This window comes from Aspergillus alliaceus, assembly GCF_009176365.1.
Source record: "Aspergillus alliaceus strain CBS 536.65 unplaced genomic scaffold BDW43scaffold_50, whole genome shotgun sequence".
Taxonomy (NCBI): domain Eukaryota; kingdom Fungi; phylum Ascomycota; class Eurotiomycetes; order Eurotiales; family Aspergillaceae; genus Aspergillus; species Aspergillus alliaceus.
The window spans coordinates 254,047-269,143 of NW_022474733.1; the positions used below are offsets into that span (position 1 = coordinate 254,047).

At 46.6% G+C, this 15,097-nt stretch overlaps 5 protein-coding genes across 5 annotated transcripts; 4 read left to right on the plus strand and 1 right to left on the minus strand.

Annotated features, from left to right (window-relative positions):
* Positions 1 to 1,189: 1,189 nt before the first annotated feature.
* Positions 1,190 to 2,300, plus strand: BDW43DRAFT_314742 (oxidase ustYa family protein; the record flags this gene model as incomplete). Its single annotated transcript, XM_032047889.1, has 5 exons — positions 1,190 to 1,466; positions 1,525 to 1,653; positions 1,714 to 1,841; positions 1,899 to 2,013; positions 2,065 to 2,300. The coding sequence occupies 5 exons, from the start codon at positions 1,190 to 1,192 to the stop codon at positions 2,298 to 2,300; spliced, it is 885 nt and encodes a 294-aa protein (XP_031896545.1).
* Positions 2,301 to 2,714: 414 nt separating this feature from the next.
* BDW43DRAFT_314743 (oxidase ustYa family protein) lies at positions 2,715 to 3,746 on the plus strand (the record flags this gene model as incomplete). Its single annotated transcript, XM_032047890.1, has 5 exons — positions 2,715 to 2,925; positions 2,996 to 3,115; positions 3,176 to 3,306; positions 3,373 to 3,469; positions 3,568 to 3,746. 5 exons carry the CDS (start codon positions 2,715 to 2,717, stop codon positions 3,744 to 3,746), a joined length of 738 nt encoding a protein of 245 aa, XP_031896546.1.
* A 3,952-nt stretch (positions 3,747 to 7,698) lies between these two features.
* On the plus strand, positions 7,699 to 8,903 carry BDW43DRAFT_302974 (metallophosphatase domain-containing protein; the record flags this gene model as incomplete). The annotated part of the gene is made up of 2 exons (XM_032045342.1): positions 7,699 to 7,726; positions 7,900 to 8,903. The coding sequence occupies 2 exons, from the start codon at positions 7,699 to 7,701 to the stop codon at positions 8,901 to 8,903; spliced, it is 1,032 nt and encodes a 343-aa protein (XP_031896547.1).
* Positions 8,904 to 10,641: 1,738 nt separating this feature from the next.
* Positions 10,642 to 11,115, minus strand: BDW43DRAFT_314744 (uncharacterized protein; the record flags this gene model as incomplete). Its single annotated transcript, XM_032047891.1, has 1 exon — positions 10,642 to 11,115. The coding sequence occupies one exon, from the start codon at positions 11,113 to 11,115 to the stop codon at positions 10,642 to 10,644; it is 474 nt and encodes a 157-aa protein (XP_031896548.1).
* Positions 11,116 to 12,601: 1,486 nt separating this feature from the next.
* BDW43DRAFT_302975 (alkaline-phosphatase-like protein) lies at positions 12,602 to 14,385 on the plus strand (the record flags this gene model as incomplete). The annotated part of the gene is made up of 7 exons (XM_032045343.1): positions 12,602 to 12,664; positions 12,991 to 13,289; positions 13,342 to 13,675; positions 13,715 to 13,772; positions 13,805 to 13,860; positions 13,990 to 14,274; positions 14,350 to 14,385. The coding sequence occupies 7 exons, from the start codon at positions 12,602 to 12,604 to the stop codon at positions 14,383 to 14,385; spliced, it is 1,131 nt and encodes a 376-aa protein (XP_031896549.1).
* Positions 14,386 to 15,097: the final 712 nt, after the last annotated feature.

The following is a 15,097-nucleotide window of genomic DNA, read 5'->3' on the forward strand; positions in this document are numbered from 1 at the left end:
TCGTTCTCTTCACCCGCAAGACCAACACCAGGATAGATGTTCGTACGCTTCACATGGGCATCGGCCTCATCTCCGGCAAGACCGACTCCAGGGTATATGTTCGTGGGAGATCTAGCTTGGACTGAACCATGAGCTGGATCGTGCGCAACTGGGGCAGCAGTGGCAAAAGCCAACAGAAAGCAGACAGTCAAATGGAGCATGGTAACCGTTTTGAATCGGGGATAACCTGATGGCGTGAGTCTCATGGGGATAATGATTCTGGCAGTTTAGAAAAGGTATGCGTGGTGTTTGGAGAGTTAGAATAACTAGGTACTGGCTTCTATATATGTATGTAGAGTAGAAGGCCTTCCTGTAAACAGAAAGGTGCCATAACTGCATATCTTTGGTATGATCCCTGATGCTCCAGCGCCTATATCCACCTTGCATTTGGCAACACTTCGGACTTATCATCTGGACCGACTCTGGCCTATGCTCCTGGATATCCGTCAACCCCACAACAACCGCAAATCCATTGAGGCATTTTTGCGATTGGACTATCCCAACCCAGAAGGTGATTGCCATACCATTGCTATGGCTTCAGTATGCAACAGCGGTAAGATAGACGGTGCACTTCACATTTACGCCATATACATCCCAATATCGGACGTCTTGAAAAAAACACGAAAGCTGTACGATCAGTTAAATACATGTAATACTGTGATACACATGAACGATACAGATATTTTCAATTATTACTCTAACCACAGGGCCACGTATTCCACAAGATTCATGCATGAGCCCGAATTCCAGTATCACTGCATATCAAGATCTGTCCTATACCTGGTGGCGGCTATTCCCCACTTCCTGAAATGCACCAGTACCAACAAAGTCAGCCATCTTTGTACCCCGACATTTCGCCCTATCACAATCAAACAACATTACAAGCAAGGGTTCGAAGGCGCACATGCCCCTCATTTAGATGCTTACACTATGAGGTGCATTTAGGATGTAACCCCCGTGATATTGCCGGATAGAATTTCTGCCTCTTCTAGCTCGTCGATCCTTCTAGTTGTGGATGAACGCCGATTCCCTTGGTTCAGGGCTGTCTTCTCTGGTTATAACCTGTGCGTGGAACGTCAAACCCTGGCCTTGGGTAGACCTAGACTTCCGCCTTTGCCTTACCATTCTCCTACACACACTCACGTCTATCATGTTTGACATTGACAGTCCCTCGTATTCCCGATTAGAAGCGGAAAAGCCGGAGAATTTGGACTCACTGGATGAAGAGTCTCGTTCCAGTGATGGTTTGTTACATCACAGACCCAAATTATCCCGGGGGCGATGCTTCCAGTGGGCCAAAATCCCCAAGATTATTCTTCCTATTGTGTTCTTTGCCCTCATGGGAACCCATATGCTTGCCTTGTTCCTGGGCTTGAAGCTACGTCCCAACCTGGATGAACTTTGTCTGTCACATACTTCAGCATACTGTAAGCTTGGGGATCTGCAATCCACCCTACATTGATCACTGACAGCGGGTTGCAACAGCACCGGTGTTGAAAGAAATCTCTCCGGAACTCAAATTAGTCCAGTTCAACGGGACTTTAGGGTATCCTTCCGAGTATACCGGGGACCCGAGCCCTGAATTGGACGCAGTCTGGGACAAGTGGGGATACGGTGAGTCGAATCAGTTTCTCTGTCTGGAAGGTACTAGATGATTGATCCGGACGTCGCCAGTTAAATATGCGAGCATTCCACCGGAAGAGTTTATGAAACTCCCAGGAGCTGATCCAGACGCTGCGCGACTTACTCCCGAATACGGCGGAGGGTATATCGGCTTCTTGGAGGTCAGCCACCAACTTCATGTGAGTATTGCAGATGAACTATAAGCACAGTAAGATGCTGGAAGCTGACGCCGGCAGTGCTTGAACATGATGCGCCAAGCCATGCATCAGGATTACTACAATAACCCCGACTTCCCCGAGCAGCGCGCTGCAGTTTTCACCGATAGGCCATTCACAGTCAAGATGCATCTGCGTAAGCGAGTTGAGAGGATAGGCTGACTATTACAAAGCTAATCTCCGGCAGAGCACTGCGTTGAGATCCTGCGTCAGAACATCATGTGCAACGCTGATGTCGGGATTATTCCTCACGAGTGGGTGACTCAAACCCCAGACCCCTTCGCCAACTTCAACACCTGGCACAAATGTCGCGATCTGGAAAGTGTAGAGAAGTGGATTCATGAGCATGAGATTCCCACTCCACCGGACGGCAGCGATCTGCCAATTCCGCTGGATTCGAAGATCTTTCCCACTCTGCCGTAGTTAATATTTCCTGGCGCGATTTTGAATCTTATATAGTGTTAATGATATATCTCACCTGGCAAGATGTAGCTGAAGAATGGAGGCATGAGAGATATAGTGATTCTCAACTCTGACTTTACTATAAATTATAGTTTGTACCAACTTAAGATTCATCCAACTGTAGGGCAGTACTTTTAGAAAAAAAATTGGCCCTTCAACAATTCCTAAGGTAGGAAATAGAATATGCCAGTATATTATAGACGCAGGCATCAAGTGCTGCTTTCAAGGTGGGCTCGAGAAGAGTAACGCAGAGGGGCTAGCCTGGTGAAAAGAATTACTATTTAAACAGCCCACCAACGCCGTCGTCCAACTACGTCCCCGTACATTTCCTTACTCCTAGTCTATTACTCCCACTTTCCCAGAGCTTCAATCCTCATGTCCACCGTTATGGAAAAGCTTCAGTGCGATAATGATCAGAACCAAGAGAACGAGTACTTACTGGCACCGCCAGAGCGCCGACAATATTCTATTCTACGCACAAAGCGACTACTTGTTCTCTTATCCACATTTACCATCCTTTGCATTCTGTTGATCGTAGACATTGCCATCCGCCTGAAAGCTGGTCGCTGCACAACTGGGCCGTTAAGTATACACCCCCTTGTGCTAGGATCGCATCTCGTGTACAAAGGGCCTTCTAACTATTCCTCCAATCCCAGCATATTTTGACCGCCACATCAACAATAAATATATTACCAACCGATTCACCGACGACGTAAACTCTCCATTTCGCTCCGCCTCCCCTGAAGGCCAGGCGGCTTGGGACGAAGTTATGAGAGGTACGATTACCACCCGAAGGGTCAAGGACGACAGTGCATGCTAACATCATCACGTCGCAGTTGAGTTCTTCAGAATAACTGAAACGGAGATATCGGCTATCGGCGCTCCTTTGTCCTCCGTCAAACTCCCCAAGTCCAGAGGCGGAGGATACTTGGCCAACCTGGCCGTTTTTCACCAGCTTCACTGCGTGGTAATTTTTTGCTCCAATCAAATCTATGTTTCACCAGCTCGTCTGATACCATATCACTAAACACAGAGAATCCTCTGGGAAGCAACGAGAATGGAGTATTTTGAGTCTCGGGAGAACGTCTTTTACGAGGAGGAGTCGGAAGCAAAGGTGCATGAGCATTTAGGTACGTCTCTCTTCCCCATCGCCCTATTCCGTGATCTACCTCCCACTATATTACCCACAATCGTGACTGGTAGAACACTTTTTTTACTAACCGAACAGACCATTGTGCCGACATTGTGCGTCAGGCACTCATGTGTCATGCTGATACAACAATTATCACCTGGGGATATCCGATCGAAGGTACGACGCTGCGGCCAAATTATAGTCTTCCAAGAACGTGCCGGGACTACGACAGTATCATTGCGTGGGGGAGGGAAAACGAGATTCATTATCCTTAAGCACATTCCTCATGACCTATGGGAACCGCAGAATGCAGGAGCAGGGGACTAGGTTTCCATTGAATTATGTACTACCATATACAGAGGTGGATGACTGGTTTCTAAAGCTATTGGGGAGCGATAAGGATTTTACCGCAGCGAGTAGTACGTAACCTCACGTGCTACTATATCAACTGCGGGCCTTGTAAGGTGTGTTCCAACAGGTTCTTTCAGTGACCTGTATACAGTTAGTTTAAACTAGTTAACTAACTGCAGAAAGTCTTGAGTAATCGGACCCAGTTCCCGCCCAAGCCAAAACAACGCGTCGGGCCACCCCATTTCTCAACCCTAGAGCCGTGGCTCAACGAAAGGCTCTAGGGGCCTTGAGCCCCAATATTACTCGTAATTCAAAGCTGAATTCAACTGAGCGAGATTTTATTCAAGGGGCCCGGTTTAGTGTTGTTTCAGGGCCCAAAAATTGCAGAGGCTCTAGATAGACCAATTTGAACCATTTACACCTCCACCGACCGAGCAACTTCAAGACGTAACCACACAACCAAATCACATTCTGACCGGCCGAAAAATTATACTGAGCGCAATAAGCGGCAGGTTATTATTTAATCCTGCAATATCCTGTTATTTCATATGAAAGTTGCAGAATTCGTTCCCTATAAAATCATCACATCCTACACTATGATATTGTTCATGCGTCAGGATATGGCGAATGGAAATCTCAATGGCGGCCGAAAATATACTGAAGAGGTTGCTGAAGCGCGCCTTCATTGGACTCTTCGGTGTAAGGATTATATCGTGGCCGACTGGGTTAGGATTATATGGTCAAATAAGTTCTCAGTTAAACTTGGGTCTGGCCATCGTCAACAGTGGGCTTTTCGCCTTAATTTTCAAGGCGAACAGTAGAAGAAAGTCTAGACGTAACCCTATTATATGGAAAGGGGATGCAGGTAATGATATAGGCAGCTATTTAGGATAAGAATCGAGGCTCTTGAGTATACCTGGAGCAAGGTCCCAACTCAAAAAGGCAAGGCTACTCTTCTCAATCTTACCTTACGGTTTTGCAAGACATTTCGCTTCCTATTTTTGATCCTACCGAGCATATTTTGATGCAGGGCAACGCGCGTATCCCTACAGCCAAGAGTATCAAGGGCCGGCTGGAAAACAACAATATAAAATACATAGAATGGCTACCTTATTCGCCCGACTTGATTCCTGTAGAACACGCCTGGTGTCCGCTCAAGAAGGCGTGTATAGTGTGATCCTAATATTGAAAACTGCCAGGGATCTGATAAGACGAAGGATGATATTTTATGGGAGCCGTTAGAGCAGTCATGTAGCTCTATCCGGGGAAATATTATAAAAAATACAGTGAGTAGTACACCAGGCGTGTTGAGCCAGTCATTCAGGCGGAGGGCTGGTATACTAGGAGATAGTGGCAAACTCCATTATTGTTTCTCGATTTGCATTGTTTTGTAGCCTTTTAGCTTTTATATATATCGATTTCAGACCGAAAGCATCAAAAAGGTTGAAAATATATGTCATTTAATATAGAAGGTTGAATGGGATTGTTTCCGAAAGGGGACTGATTGCTCATCTCCAAGGACGGCATTTCTGGCCGGTTAGTGACTATGGACGTGAAGGCCTTCGCATCAACAATTGGCTGGGGGGAGGTCTCCGTCAATATAACCGGACACTTGAGACTTACGTGTTTCTCCTGCTTGACAATGGCTTCGCTCTCAGGGGCTGGATCAGTTATATGTGAAGCTAGGAGAGCGGCCGGATGACCACCCGGATAGTGGAAAGGAGGTGCATAGGCCTTCATTTCTTTTGAACAGCACGACGAAGATAGGGTTGTGATTGAGGGATTTGACCTTAGTATTTAATGAAAGCTTCATTCTTTTGCTGACTAGTCCCAGAAGAGGATCATGGTTTTGGTGAGTACTGTACCGGAATATAAGATATTATTCTAAAAGTAGCGATATTCGAGGATAATAGCTCTATATAACACGACTTCACAGGCCTGTTTTAGACAGGTAACGACGGGGCGTGCGTGAGAAGGGTAATCTGACTGAGTGGTATCAAGTTATACGGGTCAATAGCTGTGTAAAGCAATAGACAGGTGTTCCTCTTCCTGGATATGGAACCTTGATGCACACATATACATCATGACTTCTTGAAGTTTTGAGGGCTTTAGATAGCAGTGGAATAGTCACCAATAGCATACTATCAAGTCGTATGATCCATGACAGTCAGGGGCGAAACGTGAGGGTGGCAATAAAAAGACCCAATATTGGGTTGGGGACGAACATGTAGAAACCACTCTCAAAGGTAGCTGGATATAAGATGTGAAAACATGCAGTAAGGATGTTAGATAAATCTATGATTATTTCAATACATGCTAATGTAAAGTTAATGCTACTACCTTCATCTAATAGTACCTTAGATTTTGATATTTACAGTCTCCTGATCTCGTTCAAGTATGTCTGCTGTAAAAGTGCTGTGATAATGAGTTGTAGACAACGAAAAAAGCAACAGGGACCGGAATGGTATCAAACTAAAGCACCGATTTGCTGCGGCTTCCTTGTCAGCATCTCTGTAATTAGGCATGTTATATTGGCAGGTCGTTTGGCCTGGCCCGACTCGGTGCGCGTAGGAGCTTCATCGTGTAAAAAAGTATTTACCTTTTTTTATGTCTTGCATCCACTTTCACTCTTCCATATCACTTACTGCGTATCCCTGGTAAAGCAACGGAGCTCTGGCTAAGCGATTGTGGAGACCTTGTGTATTGCATAACGCCAAACATTGATAAGCTAAGGCGGTATAGAGAAAATTTGCTCCAGGCATCAGCATGCTCCCATGACAGATAATGCCTCACAACCCCAGGCATTAAACCAGTCCCAAATAAACTGGGGAGGGATACAAATATCCTCATCCCCGGACTAATATTCAGCCTGGGAATTGCGGGAACAGCAGCCATCCTCCGATACATAAAGTACAACCTAATAGCTGTCCAGCTCCTGAAGTTCCAAGCTTCTGCGACTAGTTGGATTTGCGGTACAGCCGTACAGCCCTGATTGCCGGGTCCCTTCTAGTCCGCCGTTGGTTTGGTATCACACTCGTCGTCGGCACAGACAACAAATCTTCACCCGTTAGGTCCTGTTGTGAGCATTGCCAGAGGAGGTAGAAGGCTCTTATGGTTCCGGATCATATTGTTGTTGTCCGTCGGTCTTTCAGCCTATCGATTATATATGGATACCCGCACTTGGACGGAGAGGATCTTGTAAGCTGGACCGGGTCGCGACACTTTGTCCGGCCGAAGGTATGAACAGAACGGTAGTAGTCCTTCCAAGGTGAATAAATTCGGACATGTAAATACCTAAGGAGATACGCTTCTTCCACATCTCAGCGCCTTTACTCTGGCCTCGTTGGACTTGATGAAAGAGAAGAAGAATGTAAGAGAAGCATATCGCACATCACCTAACGATCTTTGGTTCAACCGGTGCCTGATTGGAAGTCGCCAGGCAAAACCCTCCTCTCAAATTGTTGTTTCAGGGCACGGTTGCTGTTCCAGACTCGCCTGCCGTATCGAAAGATTGGACGCGTTATCAGTGCAGCCTTATGCCGTGTGCCAAGTCGCGCGAACTTGTTATATGATAGGACTAAGGCCGGAAAGGGTGAAAAGCTATAAAAAATTGGTTACTCGTGAAGACGACGAGACCAGTATTACTAAGACACGCCCTATCTTCATAGTACTACTGACTGCGCCAAAAGCAACTCCACGCCAGAACATACTGATTAGGATGGTCACTCACTGGTATTTGATAGCTTTAGTAAACACATCATTACATTCACCGTCCCTCATAGAACAAAAAGCGTCAGATTGAAGTGGGTCATCAGGGCTCGTATCCAGAAGGGTGCCTGTGGGGAAGTTCAATGTAACCCTGACATGGTCCCTTGAATGATTGGTGACCGCTGGTTAGCACAGGGTGCATACGAATTGGACGGCCCACGTCACCAAGGGACTGCCTAGGCGAATACATGGTATTAATACTCGCGCTCAGGTTTATTTAGCTGTACATAGACGTCCACAAGCTACAATATAGCCTTACAATGATCGGGATAGACTGGATCCGCTCAAAATTCCGATTGTTTCGAAGAGGGTTTCGTCAAGTCGCGTCATCCCCTCTTACGACAATAGTCTGGGCAGTCTATACATTCTCAAATTACTTGATCTGGAAACTTGCGTCGTCGGGATATCAGCGATGGCCACCCATCCGAGTGGTCTGTGTCTCTGACACTCACTCCCAGAGGTGTGACATCCCATATGGCGAGATCCTCATCCATGCCGGAGATTTGAGCCTCAACGGTAGCGCAGTGGAGATTCAGGATACCATTAATTGGCTTAAATCACTACCGCATCCACACAAGGTTGTGATATGCGGTAATAGTGATAGATTTTTCGATGCCTGTTCTCGAATACCTGACGACGCTACATACTCAGTCAGTAGTCTTCGTCGCGAAAGGACTGCTTCGTGTCAGCCACCACACATGATGTTTGACTGGGGTGAAATACATTACTTACAACAAACTTCCGTTTCTCTGACGTTTCCCGGCTCCTTCTCCGATGTGCAACGCCAGGTAAATATTTATGGGGCGCCGCAAGTTCCTCTTTGTGGCGGACCTGAAAATGCATTTCAATACCCGGTGGATCACGATCCTTGGCGTGGCAACATCCCTGAATCGACCGATATATTGGTGACACATACTCCGCCGAAGTTCCACTTAGACTGGTACCAGGGATCGCCGGAAGGTTGCCCTTTTTTGCTTCAAGAGTTGTGGAAGATCCGCCCTTTACTACATGTGTTTGGGCATGTTCATACGGCCTATGGGGTGGAACGGGTACATTGGGACAGCTCTCAGGGTTGGTGGGAGAGGTACTGCTTAGGTCTTTCAAAGCTCTCTGGTATTTCCTGTACAGAACTTTTTCAACCACAATTGTTGTGGGACGCTGCAATGGTTTTGCTGTCTGCAATATTCACTGTAGCAAAGGAAATGGTTGGTCCACGTCGGAACGAGAGATCTTCTACCCTCATGGTTAATGCTGCTTGCATGGACGGAGACGGTCTATCATTATCAAATGACCCTATTGTTGTAGAAATATAATAGGATCAAAGAGCAGAAAGCAGGCGACAGGGCAAGGCGACAAGGCACTGATGTAATGTAAATAGATGTTTCATTTAATGGCCAATATTCCGACTGCTTACTGGTCCAGGGGGCCCGTTGTATATGAGCGATCAGTTTGATTGCTATTGATTTTGCTTAGTATAAAGGGTTGTACTGATGAAACGGCAGATCAAACCATCATCGATTGTGGCTACATAGCCTTCTAAGTGGGGCGACAGGTAGCCCATTGTATCTGGATGTACCTATGAGGGTGCAGCCTTCGTGGACTGTTCTATAACATTGATATGGAAACATTCTTATATTCCCTGTAGATTCAGCCTTAACTAGTAATAATGGTGGAGTCATGGAAGATACATAGTACTCCAATGTTGAGATACAATACGCGAAGAGTAAAGTGCTTCCTAAACACGCGACAACAATTTAGGAAACAAATAGCCTTGAAACGGATTAATATCGAGTTTCAGGTTACGGACATAACAAAGCCTTCGCTCATTACTGAATGGAGGCATTCCTTCAGCGGAAGCCGGTTCTATTTTCTCAGATTTGCCCTAACTAGAAACCCGAAAGTACATAAGCTCTTCTGCATGACACCCCATATAACTACACGGTCGACAGGGGATCGCTATCCTAATAAGCTTATAGCTATCAGCCTTCCTCAAGAGACGCTCGCGCTCGACGCATCTAAGAGGATTTCCATAGCGTGTGCTCCTTTGCACCCCACAGACGACCCTGTGGTGTCGGAAAAGTTTGGCTGATCGATTACCGACCGTGGCCTGGAGCTAGACGCGTGGAGGATGATGATGATGATGATGATGATGATGTATGCTGATCTTTCCCTATCCGCCGTGTTCTATTGATCTCACGCGAATTAGGTACTCGGAAGTTCGAAGCTATCATTGCACGAATTTATCTAAAAGCCTCTCAGCCCTAGTTATGAAATGGAACTCCGGCATTAAGGATGACCTAGGCGGAAAGGTTAGACGATGTGAATTGGGCGTAGGTTAGAGACGATATGAGACATTCTACCAGGTAAACTTAGACACTTCTGCATTTGTCAGTCTATTACAATAAAGGCTCAAGGATTTCCAATCATTATGGGAGCCATAGCCTATCGTGTCAAAGTACACTGGTCCAATATACTTCTCAAACGAATATTTGTCGCTATTGTGAGACTTACAGTTCTGAACCACGGGCTAGCAGCTCAATTCCTAATGAATAGGCAAAAATGAATGGCCTTGCCGCAGACATACAAGGTACGCAGTCTCATACCATAATCAACCACAGGGACGTAACATCAGAAACAAGCAAAACAAACGGATTGGCCAGGGTCTAACGATACATCAACGACGATACACAGGGGCAGATATATTTCAGTGAAATTCATATGGTTCGGCATCATGAATATCTTCGGCTATACCCGGAGGCGCTTTCGTAACTAGCATCGGCCAGAGCATGTTGATGTTCAATTAACGAGCAGGTGGAATCCCGGGCGCCTATTTGTCGCTATAGAAGTTGAATCCCACATATGCAACGACCGCGTCGGTGGAATATGCACTGGAACATAATTGATAGTTCCCCGCTGGTTCGTAGGCCACTTAGTATACAGCACCAGAGACCACTAGTCAGAGTCCAGTCTCTGTCTTCTACAACTGTCCGTTTCGCGCAGACCAGGCAAAATCGATCTCGCGATCTTGTAATTCTTGACTCAGCCGTGCAGCTACGGGTATTCCTCGTCAGGGTAATCAGCGCCACACTCTATAGCGTAAAATTCGGGTGTACGGGAATGAGCTCTTCCAACGGTCAGGTCCATCGGCTGATCAATAGCGTGTACATGGTACCAGCCGTAAATCAAGGCGAAGGTGTTGATAAAATTATTGATGACGCCTTCCTGGATGGCATAGACAAAGTACACCGCATCTACTATGTTTCTGGTTGGAATCAGGGTATCGGATGAGCCGGTTCGGCCATACGCGTGGATGGCAGCGTTAGTGTCAATCTCCAGAGCAGCTCCAATACATCTCATGGCAGCCTGACTCGGCATAACAGAGGCACAGGCAAGGTAAACCACGTCTCCGAGCGCGCTTAAGGTGCTAACATGCCATCGGAACGATGTTGGATGGGTAGCACGGGCCATGAAAAAGCCTAGGAGCGCTGTGATTGGCGCGGCGTAGCTGAACGTTCTTGTTCCCATGGCAGCTGCGGGAAATAAGGCTTAGGAATTTGGTAAGTCGTTGCAAGGCGAGCACCATGATATAGAAGGCAATGGACTTGATTAGATAGCCGACGACTCTTGGAGGTTGTCGTTCATCATGGCGGAGATAGAACCCAGTTCTGATTTATGTACGTCGGCGCCCAGATATTTATTATGCGATTCAGATTATTAAAGAAGGTACATGTCATTACTCCGAAACTTCGCACACCACCGGTCAAGTGTTGGCTGACCGTCCGCATGGATGTGTTGATTGTTATTGGGGAGGTTGTGTATTTCGTAAGAGATTTGGACAGGATATGAGCGATGAAGCGGCGATCGTGAGGGCGGGTCTCTCCAGGGATCTGTGCATGACTGACTCTATCAAGCGTTAGTACCTAGGCCAAGGCTTGGGGGAAGTTGGTTATTTCGGACTGTCGCGAGATTGTCGGAAATCCCTTTCATATAACCGAGCAAAATTCCTCTGTCCATAATGACATGTTTTGTTGCTTAGGAGTGTCGGCATTCTTCTTTGTCTACTACGTACCACCACCATAGACCACTTTTTTTTTTGCTAGCGCACAATGCAGCTACAAAAGGTGAAATTCCTACGAGGAAAGAGTATTGGTCGACAAAAGGGATCCACTTTTAAGGTCTTAGCTCCACCTTGATAGGCACAGACACAAGAACACTTGAAGCCGAGGATGTAGGAACTGGTGCATCTCGACGGTATAAAGCATTCCCAAAGAGGTCTCACCAGGAATCATTAGGTACAAGGGTACGAAGCGAATAGGAAGTAGGAAGAGCTAGGGGTTGATGTGGCCGTACAGGGACAGTATTAGCCTAATGCTTGTACTTGACGCCATGTCACCCTAACATTACACTGATCTGCAAGGTGAGTGCTTCGCCCAATATCTTAACTTCTCTATGTGACGCTAACTATTTAAATCCTGCACCCAGAAGCTAATTTTGAACTCCAGTATTTGTACTGCCCCAGAAGAGATTAACATAGGTTCTATCAGAATTTCGGTTCTTAGCGCATGTTGGAAAAATATTTACCTTCAGGTGGGCTAAGCGAGTCTTCCAACAAGTCCTCTTGCTCCAAACTTCATATGTCTTAGATCAAGTGAAACTCTAGGACGAGGTGGAACATAGGCCGCGAGTCTAGTGTCGAGGAATTCGTCGCTTACCTACTCGGCCAAAGCCAAATATTCTAAACTAGAAAGACCCGTGTTGAAAGTGCATCGGACAGTCAAGAAACGATTAAATTTCTGATACTGAGCATGGGCAAGTAGGACTATCTAGGGGAATAATAGATCCTTTTGGATCTGGTCTCATGACAAAGGAATTCAACACTTCACTCTATCCAATAAAGCACCAATTTACAGGCCATAATAGGCATTGTGATGGTTAGATTCAATATCGTCTTTCGCAATTGAGCAACTAGTGGAGAACCAGCGGTATCTTTTCTGAAGGGGTAATATAGAGTATGATGCAACTAGATCAATTTATTTATCTTGCCACCCCGACCAATTCTGGCGGAAAGGGTGGCGTAAGGTCATCAAGCCGAATGCAAAGATCCTCCTTAATTCTTCGTCCCAATTGGCGTTTCTCTTTCGAGGGGAGCACCTTTTTCTCTATCGCCGCGGGTCATTCCATTGGACCCTTCCATATCAATACGCGTACCCTTTTTATTGATGTCTGGATCGGTTAATTCTTGATTCGATTGATCATTGACATAAGACTTACCCAGTTCCATTTCCTCGAGAGATCTCCCTTTGGTCTAGCAGGTGATGTTAGCATAAGACTCTGGATGACCACGTGCGTCACTTTTGCCCTTATTCCCGACATTAAGATGGCCATATTAACGAGTCAAAGATCAAAAAGCACATTCCTAATGTTGCAAAACATCTTCGGACGGGCGGCTATCAAACTGCCATGGTCGGAAAATGGCACCTTGGAGAGAGTGTGGACAGCCAGCCCACGGGGTTCGACTACTGGTCTGTTCTACCGGACCAAGGCCACTACTGGGATCCAGATTTCACAGAACCGGATGGAGAGCATATTGAGCCAGGATATGTCACTGACATCATTACTAACATATCACTGAACTGGATCAAGACTCGAGATCGCAACCGTTCGTTCTTCCTCTTGTGCCATCATAAGGTGCCCTACCGGTCCGTGGGAATGCAACGATAAACACAAGCAGCTGTATACAGATCCCGTGAGCCTGCCCGATACATTCTCAGACAACTATAGGAATCGTGCTAAGGCGGGCAAGGTCGCGAAAATGCGCGTCGCCGAAGACTTTACGTATCAGGACCTCGGACTGGTTCAGCCGGATGGTGGTCGCCGAGTTGGCGAGCCCGGGATTCAAGAAAAAGGGAATTCTGAGCGCAAGATTCCTGCACCAACTACAGATGTGGAACTTTGGTCAATGAGGGTGATTGGCAAGGATGATGGCACTGGCTTTACCTTTCAAAGTCACCCTGAGTTGGCCGAGTTTAAGTTTCAGCGATACATGCAACGCTATCTTCATGCCATTCAGTCCGTTGATGACAACGTCGGGCGGTAGATAGACTACCTAGATGGGACGCCTGAGCTAGCTGAAAACATGATTGTAATTTACACGTCTAATGAAGGCTTCTTTCTCGGTGAGCGTAGCTGTTCGATACGTGATTCATGTACGAAGAGTCTTTCCAAATGCCATTCCTGATCAGGTACCCCAGGGAGATTAGGGCCGGCCCAGTATGTGATGATATAATCTGCAACGTTGACTTTGCGACTACCTGATCGGACTATGCGATGCTCCCCATTTCGTACATGCAAGGCACGTCCTTCCGTCCGCTCCTATGCACCCCGGTGTCCTGAAAACAGGTAGCATATCACCGGTACTGGATGCATAACGATGTCATCCATCATGCATATGCGAACTACGGTATACGTAATCAGACGTATAAGTTGATCTATTGGTACAATGAGCCCTTGGGCGTCAAGGGCGCACGCTCGGGAGGGGAGGAACATAAGGAGTGGGAGCTGTTCGACTGTGAGCAATACCCATTGGAGCTGTTTAATGTATATCATGAAAGGGATTACCAACAGGTGGCGAGGGAAATGACCGCGCTGCTAGAGAAGAAGATGGTGGAAATTAGGGATGAGCCTGTACATCCCCAGCAGCAATGGCTGCTGGCGTCTCTGTGGATATCATTCATCACAATTGACAATGTTTTCTTGAAGATATTGGTATTTTGTATGTTCGTTAAATCCTCGTAAACGAATGTACGATATAACCACCCTCCCAACTCTACCTGCGTGCGAAGTCTAGCTTGTAGTGCTCTACACTAAAACATTTCCTGCCAAAAAAAAAACCTTTTCCAGACACTACATTCACAGGGATAGCTCCACTGTTCACAGAAGCCAATAGATGCCTCCTTGGCCCAACTTGCGACTGTCGGAATACGCGATCTCCATCATAGAGGATCCCGGGCCCCCTTTGCTCCACCTCGGGCGAACCCCCGAACCGTCAAGTTGGCCTTCGGGAGCGCTCCACATTTCGTGATGCTCCACCGCAATGATCCAATCCTAATGCCTCCTGTTATGTATAGTAATAGGATATAAGAGTCCTGGTAGGATCTCAATTCGTCAGACTCAGCTCAAACTACCGTGCGGGTGCCTTGAACTCTGGTTGAGACTATTCCTACTGGAACTGCTCACGAGCCATGCACACTGCCAATCATGGGGCATTTCCAGCTTGGTTTTGCTGTAATGGCACTCTGCCACACAGCTCTCAGTAACTCTATCTCGTCAAATTCAACACAAGCAACAACTCACGAAGGAAAGGTTGGTCAAATGGGTGGCATTCGTCGTCTCCTAAGTCTAGGCCCCAAGATAAACGAAGGGAAATATGATACGCAACAGGAGAAGTATCAGAATGGAAACATAGGTTAGGACTCTACTCATCATAACTACTTGAACATAACTGACA